We start from the raw sequence: 21,611 nt of genomic DNA on the forward strand, positions 1-21,611 counted from the left end.
AGTGATTCTCTCAGTTCCCTCTATACTTACCTGTATAGCTAAACCATGTACAAAATAGTAAGACTGTTTCTGTAGGTGTTCTTTCATCTGCTACAGTTTTTTCCTGTGGGTTTTACTGATTCTAGATATGGTGTCAATGGAACAAACATCATTCTATCTGGGCTGCATTGGGGCTATTCTAATAAAAGAAGGGAGAAGTGGTAGAAATCTCCCCAGAGAAGCCTTAAGTAAGTGTAATGAAGTCTAACTGTTGGTAAGAAGAAAAAAACCCAACTTATTTTAGATAGTCTCTGGCTCAACAACCTCATGTTACAAATAAAATACATTAAATATTAAAATTTAAGTTTATAGACATTTACCTATGAAGTTTACCTAAAGCATAATTTGAACTATTGAATTATCATTGACTATAAATTTTAGAATCTGGAAAATACAGTACGTGCTTTAGTATTCACATATGTAAATATTATAATGAAAATTTAGTTTTATTTTCATTGGGAATAAAGATGTATGCTGTTATATTAAAATATTGAGTATAGTTTTTAACAATACTAAGATAAAAATACCATATTTGATTTCCCTAGAAAAGAGCAATTCATCTCTTCCACAGTAAATGTAATGCAAATTGTCTTGATCTTAAAGAGAACCAGAATGAAACAAATATATGTCAAATACAACCAATGACTATAAGTGCTAAATGTTAAGAGTTAATGAATATTGTGATTTTTAAATTTTATTTATTAACTGCAAATAATTTTGATCATCCACTATATGCAAAAACTGTGCCAGACTCTGTGAGGACTAAAACATGTTCAATAAAATTTTAACATTAGTTTATTAGATATGTAAAGATCACTACAGTTTTGGGAATAAGAACGGATTATCAGTATCTTGCAGTCTCATTGGTTGGAATGGGAGCATTCCTTCTATCATTATGAAATGTTAAAAAGATAGGTAATCTTCAAGTATTTTGCCATCTTAAAACAATAACAAACCCTTTGCTGGTACTATGATAGGTTTTTTTCTTCATTTAAAAAAAATTCTAGGTGAGGTTATATTTTGATAACATTTCCTCTCAAATAAGTTTTACATTCTTTATTTTGTATGCAAAGTAAGAACCAGCAACCCTTTAAACTTCATTCACATAGACTGTATGTTAAGTCGACTGCATTAATTGCAATTTATTCTGCAGAATATGTTAACACAGTCTAACATTCTGAAAGTCATTATAACTTCCCTGGTTTTATCTTCTGAGTATCTCTGAGCAGGGGAATTATTGGAGGGGGAAAACGCATGCTTAAAATATGTGTGGTGCCAGTCTCAGATTTATGCCAAACACCACTTACTTTCAAAAGTGTGGTCCCCTGAAACTGCAGGCTATCACCTCTTTAAAGATTGAAACCAGACTTCAATCTGGGATTTCTCTGCAGAAGACTGGCTGCTTCCCAGTTTATATGAGCATGAAATATTTGCACTTCACAAAAACAGTGTTATATAATTATATACCGTCTCACTTTACCTGTTATTTATTAAAATCAGAGTTTAGTCTTTGGGACTTATGGTTGTCTGGGGCCATCATAAGTCATTTAGTCGTACAAGCGGACTTGGCATAGGCTCATGGTGTCAGAAAACTAGATAATGAAACTTGACTATAATTATACTATGTTTAGACTAATATTTATTACTATCAGAAAGAACATTTTTGTCAAAAAAACTACATTGTACACCAGAAACTAATATATCACAAAATAATTATAAATTTTTACAAAAGAAACAACATTTTTTCTCAAAAGAAAATCTCAAGAGTAGAACAGAAGAGTAAAAAATTTTTTTTCTTTTTTCATGGTAATGAATATTCATACATTTCCAACAGTACAATCATTATTTTATATACTGCAAATTCTGTTATATATCACTTGAATTGGTATCTAATAAACAATTATTACATATCCTCTCATTTAAATTACCACTGAAATTAGCAATAATTTTACTTAATAAGACTGTTTTTAACACCATATGGGAGGGGAAATAACTAAATGAAAAATGAAATGAAATTGTTCACGTAAATGTGATAAGAGTAGGGAAAAAAATATTTCTTGACATGTGGCATGTCACTTGGGAAAGTAAAAGGCCCGTCATATCCAAAATGCCAGCTTGGATATTCCCTTGCCACCCACTTCACAGACATACCACATGGCATTAAATACTATAACCTTTTCTAAAAATGCCACTTGGATTGGACTACTGTGGTGAGTGCATAAGAACTCTTGGTCTGGCTCCTGAGTTTGTGATTTCAATGGGAAGAATCCAGTAAACAACACTGTCTAAATTTTGCCCTCTGATGTTTGGCAAAATTTGTGGGGATACTGGAAATTTTGGCTATGTTCACACTGATGAATAATTATGCTCCTTGAAAACATTCTGCAGAACATAATGCCACAGTCACATCAACTATTTGCAAAAGTCTCAAAGAATATGTAGGGTATTTATGAAAGCTTTCTTCCCTTGGCAAGTATGGAAACAATCTTAACATTTTATTTAACTTTTATAAATATAATAAAACACTTTGTATGCATTTCAAATTATTCATTTTCTATAAATCTTTATATAGGGTAGTAGCTAAGAACTCTACAATGAACACATATTTTTCCACTTTCTAAATTTTATGTACTCATGTGTTCTAAAAATATGAAGAAATTTCATTACCAGTAAAAATACTGAATACATTTGTTATATTGCAACAGATGCAAAATACCTTAAAATTATATAAACAGAAAACTGTATATGCAAGTAATATAAGACATATATTTTCTTATATTTATTTTTCATAAGAGTTCTGAATATCTGTCAAGAGACAAAAAAAATTTTTATAAAATAAGTTGTATTGTTCAGCTTTAAGATATAACCCATGAAAATTACTGACTAGGCAGGACTTCTATTATTGTATGTGAAAAACACTGCACAGTTAAACAACAGATTGCTACATACATCTTTAAGAAGATGAAACTGATACTGCAAGCAGCCAGAGGAACATAATTAAAATAGAATTCCAAGTTTATATTAATAGAGTAATAAGCTGATTACAGAAAGATCAACTGAACTTTCTATTTACACCGGTTTAGACAGCCTAAGAGGAAAGGAACTCTATTTGAGACATATGTGGCTCTTTGTGCTTCTGTCATGCAGGTGCCATTTCAAATGGAGCATATGTGCACTAAACAGTTGGCAAAGAAGAAAAAAGATTACTGTAGATAAATGTGCAGATAGCCTTGTGATACAAAATAGGTCTGGGAAGAAAGCAGGACTCATAACATGAACAATTTCCCATGACTTTTCATTCATTCTTTGGCTTTGAATATGATTTGAATATGTTTCTATAAATAGGGATACATACTTTTACTTCGGATATGTGGAACAAAAACAAATTTAGTAATCTGTAAGTGATGGAGTTATACAAAAAGATGTTAAAACATCGGAAAAATTTGAGATCTATTTCCCATTTTATCTAAATACACCATGAACAGGTTTCCTGTGTAAGTAGAAAGACGTATGAAAGAATTTGGTAGCATACATTACACTGCATAGCTAGGTTAAGGTTCTTTTCTTGATACACTATGCAACTACATATTTAAAAAGATATTTCTGCAAACTAAAAATACCAGAAGAAAAGTTCAGGATATTGTAGTTTCAGTACTTCAGAAAACATTGGTCCATGAGGTGCTTTTATAAAATTACATCCTTAAAATGCATTGATTGCTGCTCAGCTAATCTTCATTAGCTTCCAGATCAGGGTCAACATCTGTGGACAGTCTGATATAAAAGAAAGCATAGAAAGCCAGTAGAAGCGCGAATATAGCTGCAAGTACAAGGCCAACTTCCTGAAGAAGAAAAAAAAAAAGTAGACTTAAAATTGATAAAATGAGATTGGTTAATGATTATTAGTTTCATCAGATAAAATAACCATATAATTCAGTCTAAAATGAACAATTTAAACCTAATAATCACATTGATTTTAACTTTTTGCCATTAAGAAGCTTACTTTGGACTGACCAGGTGGTGGCGCAATGAATATATCAATAGCTTCAATCTGGGACACTGAGGACCCAGGCTTGAAACCTGAAAGTCGCTGGCTTGAACACAGGCTCATCCAGCTTGAGCACGGGGTTGCCAGTTTGAGCATGGGATCACAGACATGCCCCCATCGTCACTGGCTTGAGCCCAAAGGTCGCTAGCTTGAAGCCCAAGGTCACTGGATTGAGCAAATGGTCACTGGCTTGACTGGAGCCCCCCTGGTCAAGGCACATATAAGAAAGCAATCAATGAACAACTAAGGTGCCACAATTAAGAGTTGATGCTTCTCATCTCTCTCCCTTCCTGTATGTCTCTATCTCTGTATGTCTATCTTGCTAAAAAAAAAAAAGCAGTTTGTACTTGACAAAATCTATTTTAATGGCAAGTACATCAGTTGTTGAATCATTTCTTTACTGTTGTATTTGTTTGTGTTTTACTAATAGTAAAATTAACATTTATACTTTTAAATATATTTTCATAGTTTAGATATCAAAATGTCGGAGGCAAACAAAGTAGTTTGTGCCTACAAAGTTTCTGTTGTCCATTTGGTTATATTTAACTTTATTTCTTTCTTTGAGAAATTTATTATTAGTTATAGCACTTGGACACATATCTTTATAAAATTATCATTTTTTTTCTAATGGAAAGAAACTATTTTAATCAGTTTCTAGATGATACCTATTTAATCATCTTTATTAAATATTTTATTGAACCTATAATTTTTATATTTTCAGTTCTACAGTTTATAATATCGTGAATCAAAACTGAGTCCTCAGCTCATGAAGCATGAAACCATTTATCACAACTGTGAAGGTGGTCCTGGATATTTCCTTTGGTGATTTAATGTTTATATTAATTAATATTAATCAATAATGTGGGACTAATAACCAAAAAATTTACTACATATCTAATGGCAAAATTTATATTATGTCTTAAAAAGTTTATAAAATTTTAAAATAAAAATATATACATACATTCCCAGAATCACTTGGCTAAATAGAAAAAAGAGCTAATAGTACCAGTTCACTATCCTAAAGAGCCTAATATTCCCTTCTAATTTATCACACCCCTTTCTGGCATTATTTTATGAAGAGGTAATTTATCTGCATTTACATGAATGCATTTTATATTTCATAAGAATGCAAAGTCAATTATTTAATATATGCCAACTAATTAACTTTAAAAATAATAAAATAAATCTGTTGTTGGTGTAAATAGGGTTCTTCCATGGAATCATGACATACGCATTTCAGGAACCCATGCGTAGAAAGATAAGGTGTAGTGGTAACACTTATTAGAGCAAAAACAAACTTTCCCCAGGTGCCCAGTGTCTCTTCCATGGGTAGGTGGCTGGGCTCCATCCCATTGTAAGAGAAGCCCAGTCTCTAGGGCAGGGGTCCCCAAACTACGGCCTGTGGGCCGCATGCGGCCCCCTGAGGCCATTTATCCGGCCCCCGCTGCACTTCTGGAAGAGGCACCTCTTTCATTGGTGGTCAGTGAGAGGAGCCTAGTTTCCATTGAAATACTGGTCAGTTTGTTGATTTAAATTTACTTGTTCTTTATTTTAAATATTGTATTTGTTCTCGTTTTGTTTTTTTACTTTAAAATAAGATATGTGCAGTATGCATAGGGATTTGTTCATAGTTTTTTTATAGTACGGCCCTCCAACAGTCTGAGGGACAGTGAACTGGCCCCCTGTGTAAAAAGTTTGGGGACCCCTGCTCTAGGGCCTCAGACCCTGCACTTATCCTCACAAAGCCCAGGATGGTCAGGGCCCAGAGGTGCGGGCTCCTCTGTGTCTCATTTCCCCATCTGTATGTCTGCCCACCAAGACTGTGCTTGGCCCATGCTGGGCGCTGCACTTGGGCTTGGGTGGCTGCTGGCCCACATGGCTGCAATGGAAAGAGAGGATGAAGGAACACACATGTGCTAACCAGAAGGGACTTTTTTCTGCTTTGATTATATTACTTGGCTTGGGAGAATGCTGGCTTTCTTTCAAAGTAACCAATCTCTTTCCTTATCCTTTGTGGGCTTCTGTTGGACTCTTTCCCTAACCAATAAATTTTCTGGATCTTCCGGGGTTTTGAGTTCCTTATTCAATCAGATCCTTTTGCAGGATTTCCCAGGCTAGACTCTGCCCTTTATGCTGTCATTTTTGCTCCAACTGCACATGCCTCAAAGTTTTGCCTTATAGTATTCCGTTGTGTAAATGTACTACAGCTTTTTTATTTACTCATCTACTGATGGGCAGTTGGGTCACCTCCATATCTTGGCTATTGTAAATAACATTGCAGTGAATATAAGGAGGAGCATATATTCTTCCAATTTTGTGTTTTGAGTTTCTTTGGACAAACTCCCAGAAGTGGAATTGCTGGGCTATGAGGCAGTTCTAATTTTTTGAGGCAACTTCATAGTTTTCCACAGTGGCTGCACAATCTGCATTCCCAACAAAAGGGTTCCCTTTTCTCCAAATTCTCCCCAACACTTGTTGATTTAATAATAGCCATTCTGACAGGTGTGAGGTCATATCTCATTGTCATTTTAATTTGCATTTCTTGGATGATCAGTGATATAAAGCATCTTTGCATATGCCTATTGGCCATCCATATGTCCCCTTGAGAAAAGTGTCTACTCAGCTCTTTGGCACATTTTTTAATTGGGCTGTTTGTTTTTTTTGGTGTTGAGTTTTATAAGTTCTTTATAAATTTTGTATATTAATCCATTATCAGATGTACTAGTGAATATGTTCTCCCATTCAGTGAGCTGTCTTTTCATTTGATTAATGGTACCCTTTGCTGTGCAAAAACTAATTTTAATTTGATGTAGTCCCAATCACTTTTTCTTTTGTTTCACTTGCCCGAGTAGATACATCAGAAAAAAATATTGGTATGAGAAATGTCCAAGATTTTACTGCCTTTTTTCTTCTAGGTTTTTATGGTTTCGAGTCTAATATTTAAGGCTTTAATTCCATTTTGAGTTTATTCTTATGTACGGTATAAGAAGGTGGTCTAGTTTCATTTTATTTCATATATCTGTTCAATTTTTCTAACATCATTTATTGGCTAGTCTTTCTTTATTTATTCAATATGGGTATGTCCTTGCCTCCCTTGTCAAATATTAATTGCTACTACCTGGCCATAAAAAAGAAGGAAATATTACCTTTACAACAGTATGGATGGACCTGGAGAGCCATTATTCTAACTGAAATAAGCCCGTCAAAGAAAGACAAGTACCATATGATTTCACTCATATATGGAATCTAATGAACAAAATGAACTAATGAGTAAAATAGAGACAGGATCATTAATAGAGGGCAGGCTGTTAGCTATCGGGGAGGGGCTTAGAGGCATGGGTGAGGGAGGTAGAAGTATTGAGCCAAAAAGGACAAAAGAGAGAGAGAAAATCTCATGGACAGGGACAACAGTGCAGTGGTGGGATTCAGCCAGTTTGATCCAATTTGGCAGAACCGATATTTAATTTTTTGTCGAGTTTGGGGAACCAGTTGTTAAAATGGCATTTGTAATCAGGTTCTCTCTAAGGTGGGTGCCTTGGCAGCCACCCAGTGTCGAAATCACAAATTTACATTCCTTAATCTTTTTTTAACGTTCATCTGAGCAACAGTGTATTCTGAGCACCCATAGTAATGTTCATGCTGTCAATAGGTGAAAAAATTTTGATGGAACTATACTTGTAATATTTATTCATTTCATAACACTCATTATATCTTTGATGAAATACTACATTTTAATTCCCTCGTGGTTGTTACTTCAGTAAATAAACATATAATGTAAAGACAAAAAGTGGCAACCAACCAGGGGGGTGACAAGCTGTCATTGGAAATATCTTAAATAATAGTTTTATTGTTTTTTTGTGAAGTATTGTATTATTTAATATTTTTTATTAATACTTTAAAACACTTATAATCTAGCTTTGTGTACCTCTTTTATTGTTATTAAGTATTAAATGCATGAAATAATAAACTTTCAGTATACCATTTTTTTCTATACTTAAAATGGTCATTTGGGCAGAAAACTGGTTGTTAAATTATTTGAATCTCACCACTGCAACAATGTGGTGATTGTCAGGGGAGAAGGGGGTGGAGGGAGGTATAGCGGGGATGTATGGTGATGGACAAAGATGACTTGGGGTGAATACACAATATGGTGTATAGAGATGTGTTATAGAATTGGGCACCTGAAACCTGTATAATTATGTTAGCCAGTGTTGCCCCAATAAACTCAAAAATTAAATTAAAAACATTGTGTTGCCTCATCATCTGGTTTCTATAATACATGCATTTACCTCCCCCCTGTGCCATTTTGATTTCTACTGTGCATGCACCTAGCAAAGGAATTTCCTCTTTATTGTTTACTCCTCCCGCCAGAGTCTGAGCGAGTGAACTGGTTGTCCCCCATGGAAACTGGAAAGCTGGTCCTTTCTCCCTACATAGTGGGGATAGAGACATGTTATTTTCTATGATGAGGACTCAGGTATTCAATGGTGTGTCTGAAGCTGTACCTTTCAGACTTAATCAGGCTCAGGCTTAAGGCAGTTTTTTCTCTTGTGTTTTGTTAATATCTAACTAGCTGCCTACGCTAATAAATACGGTTTATAATCAACATGAAATTTTTACCTGAATGCTGAAATTACAAATGGATACCTTATACAGATTTTTAGCTTCATAATTAATTTATTTAGATTTCCAAACTATAAAAATATTAATAAAAACCACGAGTGTGAAAGACTCAATGTCAACTATCTTTTTAAGATTTTATTTTTTTAAATCTTATATACCTATATAATATCAAATAAAAGTAGATTTTTCTTTCCTGCAGTTTGGAACACTTCAACACCTCAAAAGGGCACAGTAGCATCAGACAGATTTCATTTATTTTCTTATATCCACAGCTGTGCCCCCAGACCCATCTGGTTACACAGCAACCAATTTTAAGAGAATATAATAAACAAGTGACACACAACTATGAAATCTATCGGTTCTGTACAATGGACAACAGAAATCTTCAACAGCATTGAGGACCATTCACACGTGTTTAATGCAAGAATAATATTTTACTCTTGATTGGAGGGTTTTATTCTCATCTCATTGATAATCATTTCTAAGTGGTGCTTTTCAATTTATTGTCCTTTCAAGTAACTCTATATCATCTTCACTGTATATTATCAGAATATCCAGAGGCATGAAAAAGGGTTTTAAGGGTAAGAAGTAGAGAACATTTTTTAGAATACAACTTCAGGGGGTCCATTATTTCAATTAAATCAATTCAATATGTGGTGTGGGAGGTGGAGCTTAAAAAGTATTACATGGTGAGATATAGAAAATCATTTTTTTTCAAAATGTCCCTATTCTGTGAAGAAGGTGAGTATTGTACAAACTGCATTCTTGGAAGATTAAAACAGCTGTAAAATCAGAAAATATTGCTTTCAGGATGTTGGTGACATTAGCCATAACATAGAGACTTGTAGGTGTTCCCCCAGCCTCACCAGCCATTCAGTTTTAAATCAGAAATAACAACAAAGAACAAAAATTACTAAATGTTTCCAGCTGGCTCACCTCAAGGGGTTGTTAGCAGGAACTGGCTGACACTTAAATATTTTATTTATGTAAAAGAGAAATTAAGTTTTTGATCCTAATCTTTTTATCTTTATCCTTATTCTTTTATTATGATTATACCATTTAACTAAACTTTTAAATAAACTAATTAATTAACAAATTTAGATTATCTTTTTCCTATTGTATACTAGGAAACATAGGCATTTATATTCTAAAAATACTTTTAGTGATTTTGTGATACTTGAAAACTAATCTTCTAATTGAACATCAACCAAACTCCACATATTATTGTTCAGATATTTTTTAGGTGACACTCATTGCACTACTGGTTCATACATTAGGACATTTTGCTTACCTTGGTAAGACTCAGGAAATAAAAATAGTTTCTCAATAGAAATTAATCCTAGATTTTGACAGTCATATTCACTTATATTCACATTTTATTCTAAACCATTATTGTTCCCTCAAAACATTTTCCATTTCTGAACATACATTTAAAAAAGTACTAGAAGTCTTTAAAGTTAAAGAACCTGTTATAAAATTCTTTATATCTCTAGTTCATGATTTCCAATCAATACTGTTGATTTTACATGGTACTAAAATCCGGAAATGATTTCTTGTATAAATATATTTTCCTCTAAGACAATCATGTCTTAGTCATCTTTCCACAAGTTCTGCAGCATTATAGTACTTACCATATTCCTTTTTTAAAAAATTTATTTAGAAAATTAAATTTAACAAGGTGACATTGATCAATAAGAGTACACAGGTTTCAGGTAAATTCTATAGCATTTGAACTGTTGATTATGCTGTTTACTCATCACCCAAAGCCAAATCATTTTCTGTCACCTTATTTTGTCCCTCTTTACTCCCCTTTCTCACACACCCCTCCCCCTGATAACCACTGTACTTTTATCTATGTCCATGAGTTTCAGTTTTAATACCTCACCTATGTGTGAAATCATACAGTTCTTAGCTTTTTCTGATTTACTTATTTCTCTCAGTATACTGTTCTCAAGGTCCATCCATGTTGTCATAAATGGCAATATGTCATCATTTCTTATGGCTGAGTAGTATTCCATTGTATAGATATACCAGTTCTTCTTTATCTAATCTTCTATCAAGGGACATTTTGGTTGTTTCCATGTCTTGGTCACTATGAAAAATGCTGTGATAAACATGGGGGTGCATGTGTCTTTATGTACCAATGCTTTTGAATTTTGGGGGGTAGATAACCAGTAGAGAGTTTGCTGGGTCCATATGGTAATTCTATTCTTAATTTTTTGAGGAACCACCATACTTTCTTCCATAATGATTGTTCTAATTTGCATTCCTACCAGCAATGAATGAGGGTTCCTTTTCCTCCACATCCTCTTCAACACTTGTTATTGCCTATGTTGTTGATAATAATCTAACAGGTGTGAGGTAGTATCTTATGGTAGTTTTGATTAATAATGGAAGCTTGAGTAAGTTTTATATAATCTGTATACAAAGTATATTAAGATTATGTAATGCTTTGAAAACTTTAACAGTCATAATACTATTATATGACACTGTCTCCACAGCAAAACTGAGAACACTTGTAATATATAATAGAATATAAATACACAATGCAGACTTAATTGAAGTAGGAGATCTTCAGGAAAATAACAAACATCCAAGGAAAGTTTTATTTATACAAAACAGTAATTACTAATTCAGAAAAATATATTTCTCAATCTGCTAACAATTCACAAATGACTTCTATGTGCTAGGTTCAATTTTAAATGTTTTCATTTTATTATTTAACTCTCCTGACAACACTGTGAAGTAAATGGCATAATCTCTACTTTACAAATATGCCAGTTTGAACTCAGCAAGATCATGGAAAGAACAAGTGGTAGAGGAATTTGATCCTAGGCCTCTTTGTGTTCAGTGTTACCAATGTTGTGATTGTTCTATTCCATGCAGGCATTTATATTTTCTGTAGTTTAAATAATTTTAAGAGCATAACTATGATTCATTGAAAAAATAAGGTGTGAAGTGATAAAATATTATATTATTATGGCCATCCCATGTCAACCAGATAAGAGTCAAATATATTTGATGTTCATTACTCCCTAGTTGCTTCTCTGACATTATTAATATGGATAAAATCACTCACTGGGGAAATGAAATAGCATTAAATAGTAATTGCTAAGAGAAACGTTGTTATTTAAAATCCTATGCTAAAATGACAATGCAATCAAAGTTTGACAGGGCAAACTAATTAGTATGCCAGATTTGAAATGTAAAACACCTCCATGGTTCTGATTCTAAAAAGTTTTATATTATTTTAATGAGCTCTTTACATATATTATCAAGCAAAGTAAACAACATTTAAAGGTAAGGCATTTTCTCGTAGGTTCATAAATCAAAATGATATGCTAGCTCATTATAAAGTTATGTTATGATGTCAGAAACTCTTCTACACATACTTCAAATTGTAAATGAAGTCTAAAAAATTTTTTCATGAAAAGTTATATTCTACATTGCTTTTAAAAAGACAGATAATTACACTATAAGGTAGACTCATCTGATACTGGTTATGGTTATTTCCTTAAATTAAAAGAACAAAAATTATACAAGCAAATTAAAAAAAAAGGATATGTATAAGAAAGAGGTATATATTGATAAATAAATGGCTGTACTACTTCTCAAATTCTACTTTATAGCTGCTCATTGAAGTTTGCTACCCCCGTATTTTTCTAAAACAAACCAAAACAAACAAGAAACACCACTGAAAGATAAAAGTATGTGTCATACTGCTGTGGTGAAAAATGACAATGTTTTCATTACAAGACACAATAATCAGGAAACTACTTGTAAAATAACTAAGCACCGCTTTTAGAAAGGTTATGTCATGAAAATCATTTTTAAAATGAATGAAATTTCATATAAAATTAGAAGAAAACTTCAAAAGATTAATCATCTCTTAAAAAAAAAGTCAATATTTTTTCATTAAAAATTGATACAGCACTGACTAGCAGATTGTATTGTAAAAAAACAACAACAGCACATCACCCGGCAATGCTTGATCAAAATCAGCCATCAGGAGTAAAAAGAAGGCAGTGTATCATGATTATAATAGCAAACTCTGGAAGATAACCAAATATATTATCTGGCATTTCAACAGCTGTTACAGCTTGTTAGTAATACCTTGGCATTTGCTATCAGCTATAACTTAGAGAAATTAATTTTTCATCTGCCAGATAAAAACCAAAACTTCTTTTTAACATTTTAATATTTAAGTAAAATATTTACTAGTCATTCTAATTTTAAAAACTTGACAGAGACACAGAATTATTTTTTCTATTTATAGTTTAATTTGACTCTAAATACTTGGCAAAGAATTGATACGGGCAATAATAGAAATGTAATTTTGTTGAATTTTATTGGGCTAACACATTGGATTAATATCTGCTAACATCATTCTCAGCTTCATATATCCCTTAAAAGCAGTTAAAATATAACACTGCTTCTCTAAAAAAACCAGTTTGGGAACATCATTATAATTTTATCATAGACAGTACTGACAATAATTCAAAGAGTAAATTTACATATATTAATGATTTGAGTATATATAATTACTACTAAAATTTAAACAACTGTCAAATAAAATTTATTGAAAATGAGTTTATGATTTAGAACTCATAAAGCACTAAAATGTATATACAGTAGCTAGAGAAAAAATAAATTGCAACTTAAAGTAGTATAACTAGTTTTCATGACATTGTGTTTTATTTTAAGACCTGGTAAAATCTCAGGATAAGATGTTTACCATTAAGTAAATTCATTAAAAAATGTTTTTAAATTTATTGATCTGCAGGAAGGGGGCACATCTATTTGTTGTTCTACTTAGTTGTGCATTGATTGTTTCCTGAATGTTACCTGACTGGTGATCCAATCCACAACTTGGCTTATTAGGAAGATGCTCTAACCAACTGAGCTACCCTGCCAGGGCTAAATTCTTTATAAAAACCTTTGGTTTTGGAATTCAGCTCAGTTTTTTAAATGCCATAAAACATTTAGAATTGAACATTAATGTGATCCAATTTTAGAAAATAAAATGGCATGCACACATCAAAATTTAAAGTTATCAAATATAGGTACCTTTATGCCTATTGCTGTTTTCTTTGCTTCTGCTTTAAATTTGGTTGCTCGTAAAATAGGTTTGGTTTTTTTATAATCCTGTTTACCTAGAAAGAAATAATTTCAGATTATGAATTATACTTATATAATTCAAGTTTAACAGCCATCTGAAATGTCAAAGAATGTTTAAATAGAATAAAACTGAAAAACAAAGTTACAAAGCAGTTACCAGTTATGAAAATCATAAACTTGTCTCCCAAAGGTCAATTGCTTCCTCCTTTACTTTTTTTGGAAGAAAATTTGATAAGCATCTTTGATATGCTGTGCAGTGATTACCATAAAAGATAAAAACCTTTTTTAGAGAATAAGATGTCTAATATAAAGAGTAACCTTGTGGAAACAAATGTGTAAATAAATGAATATACACAAAATCCCATTAATAGGTAAAATTAACTTTGTCATCATAACTGAAGAATAACAGCTCATTATAAATTTATCATGGATATATTAAGTACTTAAGTAGTCAACTTGATAATATCTCAAATTTTTGAAATAAGAAAGTAAAAACAGATCTGTAAATAATTAACTTTTAATCACTGACTTCATTAGAGAAAATATGTATTTAACTTGTGTTTACTCTTAATATAAGACAATAAATATGGCTAGATAAAAGATATATAGTATAGTAGTACCTTCAGATACTAATTTCAATCTTCCCTACCATATTTCACAGCCAAAAATAAACAAAACTGTCTTAGTGTCAACAAATTTCTCTTTATGTGTACCATCTCATGACTCAACTGAGTAATAATAGATTTGATAACAATAACAAAAGCAATGACTAGAATAATATTGCATACATTATTTATTTTTTTAAGTGAGAGGAGGGGAGATAGTGAGACAGACTCCTGCATGCGCCCTGACCAAGATCCACCCAGCAACCCTGCCTGGAGCTGATGTTCAAAAGAACCAAGCTCTCCTCAGCACCTGAAGCCAACACTCGGACCAACCGAGCTATCCTCAGAACCCATGGCCGACACTTGAACCAATCAAGCCACTGGCTGCGAGGGCAAAGAGAGGAGAGAGAAGAAGGTGAAGGAGGAGAGGAAAAGCAGATGATCACTTCTCATGTGTGCCCTGACCAGGGATCAAACCCAGGACGTCTGTACATCAGGTGGACACTCGGAGGGAAGATGGAGGAGTTACAGGGGGAATAAATAAATGGTGATGGAAGGAGACTTGACTTAGGGTAGGGAACACACAATGTACAGATAATGTATTGTGGAATTGTGCACTTGAAACCTGTATAATTTTGTTGACTAGTGTCACCCAATAAGTTCAGTTAAAAGGAAAAGAAAAAAATTAAAAATAGATAATTTTTAAAATTTTTAATTAAATTGGAAATGGCAAAAAAAAGTGAGTCAAATGGATGAGAATAATGAAGAAATCCTGTAACTGTAGTCAACAGACATATAAATGTATTTGTTTGGCTGGATGTATTATTATTTTTTTTTAATTAATATTTTTTATTATTTTTTTATTATTATTTTATTCATTTTAGAGAGGAGAGGGAGAGACAGAGAGAGAGAGAGAGAGAGAGAGAGAGAGAGAGGAGAGACAGAGAGAGAGAAGGGGGGGAGGAGCTGGAAGCATCAACTCCCATATGTGCCTTGACCAGGCAAGCCCAGGGTTTCCAACTGGTGACCTCAGCATTTCCAGGTCGACGCTTTATCCACTGCGCCACCACAGGTTAGGCTGGATGTATTTTTTTTTAAAGAAAGAGTGTATGCTATTTTCTTAAGCAGTATTTTATAGCATGTGGACTTATTAGTATGCAGAAGCATAATAAATGTTATTTGATGATGCAGGTATAATAACCCGAAAACAGGCCAATTGTAAAAATGTGTATTGAATTATCTAAATTTAAAATATCAACTGAACAAAATATAGAGACATATTACTCTGGTCCATTTTAAATTAACAACATTTATTCTGTAGAAGAAAAACTTGGCAAATATTCACTCTGATTTCACAACTCAATGACCAGACTATTTATGTCATTATTTCTGCTGAGGTATAAAACAGTTCAGAACAATGAAAATGGTGACATAACAAATGCCTTTGATACTCAGAGTTACAAAGCATCTTTCTAATGAAAATCTACAAAGAAATTTAAAGATTATAGTTTTAGCCCTGGCTGGTTTGCTAAGTGGATAGAATGTTGGCCCCGTGTGTGGATGTCCTGGGTTTGATCTCTGTGAGAAGCCAACCATCTGCCCCTCTCTCTCCCTCATCTCTCTTTTCCCCTCTCTGCCAGTAGCTCAAATGGTTCGAGCTTGGCCCCAGGAGCTGAGGACAGCTCGGGTGGTCCGACTGTAGGCCTCAGGTGCTGAAGGATATCTTGGTTGATTAGAGCACTGGCCCCAGGCAGGGGCTGCCATGTGGATCCTAGTTGAGGCACATGAGGAAGTCTGTCTCTCTATCTCCCATCCTCTCATTTAAGAAAAAAAAAGATTAGAGTTTTGAGGCCAAGGATTCATTCTTGTTTTATCTAATGCATGCCCTATAATGATCTTTGGGTACAATAGGGAAAAAATAAACAATTGAAAAAGGATTTTCTTAACCCATAGTCTTTTCATATACATAAGGCAATATTTTGGATGATGTGTCTGTCATGAAACAAATTCAAATATACCTCTAAGAGTTAATGTTAAAGTGACAATTTATCACTTACTTCACATGTCATATAAACATTGGTTAAATAATCTTTTTTATTTTAATTCAAATCTTATAATCTCATAGAGGATAAGAGTCTAGATTTATATTAAATTTAATGTGAACATTTGAAACTGTATTTATAAGTAGATGGTTTTAAAAAGTATTGTATTTTTGGTACTGCTCCCAATAGTGAATCTGTCATTAATTTAGCATTCTCCTTGTAGACTATGATGTCCAAAGGTATATACTACAAAACATGGCTTTAGTCTACGCTGTGAAAACATTTACAGAGGCATATATTTAGTTCTGTATAACTAAAACCAGATCTTTTCATTATATGCAAAAATGATTTTCAACATATTTTTATGTTTTCAAGAAGGATGCCTATGTTCATGATTTAAAATATATATATAAAATACAGAACTCCTGCTTTCTGAGTAATTATACTTAGAAAAAATACATTTATAAAATCTAGATTTTATATATAAAGCGTTTCTTGAATACAATTGTGTCTTATTTTGGTTATGTCAATAATGTACTAACCAGAGTACCTATTTAGGAATTGTTCATTGCAGTTTATATGAGGTAAAATCTGTATAATTCAAGCCTATGAAGCCAATCTGGAGCCTCAGTCATCTAGTTTCTCTATTTTCAGTGGCAATATTCACATCATTTTACATGACATATTTAGGAAACAATTGCTTTTTTAGGCTAGGCCAACTGGTTCAATGGATAATACATTGACTCAGTGTGACAGAGGTCATAGGTTGACCCCCAGTCAGGGCAAGTATGAGAAGCAATCAATGACTACACTAAGAGAAACAACAAGCTTATGCTCCTCTCTCTCTTTCCTTTTCTTTTCCTCATATCAACACAAAAATTAAAAAAAAAAAAATAGCTAACCCTCCATTTCTAGGCTTCTTGATTGACTGATTTCTGTTTCTATCCTCCAACATAATCCTACAATACTATTTTATTATTTTATTTTATATATATACCTTTAAAGATTTTATTTATGGATTTTACAGAGAGAGGAGAGGCATAAAAGGCAGCAAGAAGTAACAATTCATAGTTGCTTTATTTTAGCTGTTCGTTGCTTGCTTATTTTATGTGCCTTGCCTGGGCAAGCCCAGGGTTTCAAACTGGCGACCTCCATGTTTCAGCTTGATACTCTATCCACTGTGCCACCACAAGCCAGGCTTCATTTTATATTTTTAAATAATTTTCATTGACAGTTGACATGCAGTATTATATTAGTTTCAGGTGTACAACATAGTGATTAGACATTTAATACCTATGAGAGATCCCATGATAAGTCTATCCCCCATCTGATACCATGCATAGAATTATATTTTAAATGATCGTACAGTGAAATTGATATTTTTTTCCCTTTTGGTATAGGGCAGGGGTCCCCAAACTACAGCCCGCGGGCCGCATGCGGCCCCCTGAGGCCATTTATCCGGCCCCCACCGCACTTCCGGAAGGGGCACCTCTTTCATTGGTGGTCGGTGAGAGGAGCATAGTTCCCATTGAAATACTGGTCAGTTTGTTGATTTAAATTTACTTGTTCTTTATTTTAAATATTGTATTTGTTCTCATTTTGTTTTTTTACTTTAAAATAAGATATGTGCAGTGTGCATAGGGATTTGTTCATAGTTTTTTTTATAGTCTGGCCCTCCTATGGTCTGAGGGACAGTGAACTGGCCACCTGTGTAAAAAGTTTGGGGACCCCTGGTATACGGTTTTATGAATTTTAAATTTTTTTATTCATTTTTAGAGAGGAGAGAGAGAGAAAGACAGAGAGGGAGAGAGAGGAGAGAGAGACAGAGAGAGAGAGAGAAGGGAGGAGGAGCTGGAAGCATCAACTCCCATATGTGCCTTGACCAGGCAAGCCCAGGGTTTTGAACCGGCGACCTCAGCATTTCCAGGTTGATGCTTTATCCACTGTGCCACCACAGGTCAGGCAAGTTTTATGAATTTTAACATTCATGTATAGATTCATATAAATTATTTCTATAATGAGGATACAGCATAGTTCCATCATTCCAAAAGATGCACTTGTGGTATCCTTCTATACCCATTCTTCTTCTTACTCGTAATTCCTGGAAACCACTGAAACCATGTTCATTTCTATAGCTTTTTCTTTTCAATCACGTGGCATAGGTCTTTGCATTTCACCCAAGTTGTATGTATTGTTTCCTATTGCTGATTAGTATTCCATTATGTGAAGATACCATAGTTTACTCATTCATTGAAGTTCATTTGGGTTATGACCAGTGTTTGGCAAGTATGACAAGAAATACTATAAACACAAGTGTGTACAGATTTTTATACAAACACAAATTTTCATTTATCTGAATAGAATTGCCTGACGTGACATGTATATATTTACATTTGTAAGGAACTGTGAAACCTTTTCCAAAGTGACTATATAATTTATCATTCCTAGCAGCAATGAATGGACATTCCATTCAGTTAGCTTTGCATCATCACTAGCACTTTGTATTGCTTTATCTAGGATATCTAATATTTTAGAGTACAACTGTTCATAGTATCCCTTCTAATCCATTACACACACACATACACACACACACATACACACACACATACACACATATGGGCAATAATAATGTACCCTATTTCAACTTTTACAGGAGTTAATTTATTTTTTCTGTTTGTGGATTTGAATAATTGCCTTCTGTACTTTCATTTAAGTCTGCAGGACTTCCTTCAGTTTTTCTTTGTAGGGCAAGTGTACTATGACAAATTATCTGGTTTTGATTATCCAAAAATGTCTAATTTCTTTCTTTTTCTGAGGGTTAGTAGTGCTAGATAAAGAATGCTTGGTTGACAGTCTTTTGTTTCAGCACATCATATGTAATGAGCTATTTTTCTCTTGCTGCTTCTAAGATTTACTCTTTATGACTGATTTCAACAATTTGACTATGATGTGGCCAGGTGTAGATCTTTTTGAGTTTGGCCTCCTTAAAATTTGTTGATGTTCTTGAATATAAAAATTAAAGTTTTTTGTCAAATAAGAGAATATTTTAGAAATGATTTTTTCAAATATTCTGACACTATTTCCCTCTCTTTCATTCTGAAACTATTATAAGTAAAATGGTATGCTGGATGATGTTTTGCAGGTCTGTTCATTTTTTTGTCATTTTTCATTCATTCTTTTTTTCTTCAAGTATATCAGACTAGATAATCTCAATTAACCTCTCTTCATGTTCCCTAATTTTTCCACCAGTTCAAATCTGCTGTGGTGTAGACTCTAGTGAAATTTTTATATTGGTTATTGTATTTCTCAACTACAGAATTTCAATTTGATTTTTTAATATACATAATTTACATTCCCGTAATAGTATTCTCTGTTTGGTTAGGCATCATTCTCACACATCAATTCTTGAGACATGGTTTTCTTTAGTTTTGAACTTATTTAAAATGGCTGATTTAGTTTTTGTTCAGTAAGTCCAATATCTGAGCTTCCATAGAGTACTGTTCTATTCTTTTATTCTTTTTCTGTGTATGGACCACACTTTCCTGATTCATTGGGTGTTCAATAATATTTGTATTAAAATTGGACATATTAAATAATGTAATGTGGCAACTCTGTAACTCACATTTCCCTTAGAATTTGTTGTTGCTGCTGTTAATCTTCTTTTGTTGATGTTAATGTTTATTTTTTTAATGGCTTTTATGGTTTAATTCTGTGAAATCTGTATTCTTTGTATATACAGGCACTTAGCTTAACTTTCATCTAATGACTGTATAGGAATTTTCATAAATGCCTTGAACCACTATGGTCTTCTGGCTTCACTGAAGAGCAATGTGTGTCTGTTGGTTGGTATATATTTTCCCTGCTCTGATAGGAATTTATAGTTTTGTCTTAGCCTTCACTTTCTGCTAGCTTCTTCAAGATCATAAATAATATTATAGCCCTCTATGTCTTTCTTGGACATGACAAAGCTATGCACAATCTTATGACTTTCTATGATTCCCAAAGAGTTTTAAAGACCCCATGGACATCTCATAGACCAGCTTTTCTTAAAAAAAAAAAATTAAGTCAGCTATATGCTAACCCCAATTAGTAATACTGACTCAGGAAGTTGTGATGTTAAATACTTGCTACTCGGCCCTGGCTGGTTGGCTCAGCGGTAGAGCGTCGGCCTGGCGTGCGGGGGACCCGGGTTTGATACCCGGCCAGGGCACATAGGAGAAGCGCCCATTTGCTTCTCCACCACCACCCCTCCTTCCTCTCTGTCTCTCTCTTCCCCTCCTGCAGCCAAGGCTCCATTGGAGCAAAGATGGCCCGGGCGCTGGGGATGGCTCCTTGGCCTCTGCCCCAGGCACTAGAGTGGCTCTGGTCGCGGCAGAGCGACACCCCAGAGGGGGAGAGCATCGCCCCGTGGTGGGCAGAGCGTCACCCCTGGTGGGCGTGCCGGGTGGATCCCAGTCGGGCGCATGCGGGAGTCTGTCTGACTGTCTCTCCCCGTTTCCAGCTTCAGAAAAATTAAAAAAAAAAAAAATACTTGCTACTCATTGTTTTTGTCAAATGCCATGGGGAAAGAGCTTTTCATAATGAGTGAGTCTTAAATCAGGTCAAATAAAGACAAGTTCTGAGAATAGTGTTTTTCAATGAGCTGCGAGATAGGTCAAATAGTCACAATTCTCTGAGGATGAGTTCTGGGGTATTCCCGAACCCACCTACCTTCTCCAGTGGCTGCAGAATGTTGTTTTTTACAGCTACAATATTTGTAAGGCTAAGGAGAGGAAGATGGAAGCAAGGCAAATTAAACGATATACGAACGTTCTTACTGAAATTCATCAGTTTTTCTTGAATAAACATTCTCTGGACTGTTGTAAGATTTTTGTTAATTTCCAAATATCTAAAAAAGTTGATTTTGACATGTTTTTTCTCATTGTTCTTGCTTTAATAGAGTTACAAAATTTTGAGGTCCTTGCTTTCTGTTTAAGAAGCATTTCTCTTTTTTTAATTTTAGAATCACTGTACTTGAAATGATTTTCTTATATACAGCCTATATTTAGGTCATTTTATAAAATTTCAACCTTTATAAATTTTCAATTCCTTTGTTAATTGGCAGACTAGGCCATTCACATTTAATAACTCTATTAATTT

General features: G+C 33.7%; 1 protein-coding gene across 2 annotated transcripts in view; it reads right to left on the reverse strand.

The window, feature by feature from the left end:
- Nucleotides 1-388: 388 nt before the first annotated feature.
- Nucleotides 389-21,611, reverse strand: part of TRIQK (triple QxxK/R motif containing) — a 131,845-nt gene continuing 110,622 nt past the window's right edge. For both annotated transcript variants that reach the window (XM_066379109.1, XM_066379110.1), the window contains 2 exons: nt 13,775-13,860; nt 389-3,878 (listed from right to left, as the gene is read on the reverse strand). In XM_066379109.1, the coding sequence (XP_066235206.1) occupies nt 3,765-3,878; nt 13,775-13,860 (200 nt within the window). In that variant the 3' untranslated portion in view covers nt 389-3,764. The remainder of the gene's footprint in view (nt 3,879-13,774; nt 13,861-21,611) is intronic.

This window comes from Saccopteryx leptura, chromosome 3, assembly GCF_036850995.1.
Source record: "Saccopteryx leptura isolate mSacLep1 chromosome 3, mSacLep1_pri_phased_curated, whole genome shotgun sequence".
Classification (NCBI taxonomy): domain Eukaryota; kingdom Metazoa; phylum Chordata; class Mammalia; order Chiroptera; family Emballonuridae; genus Saccopteryx; species Saccopteryx leptura.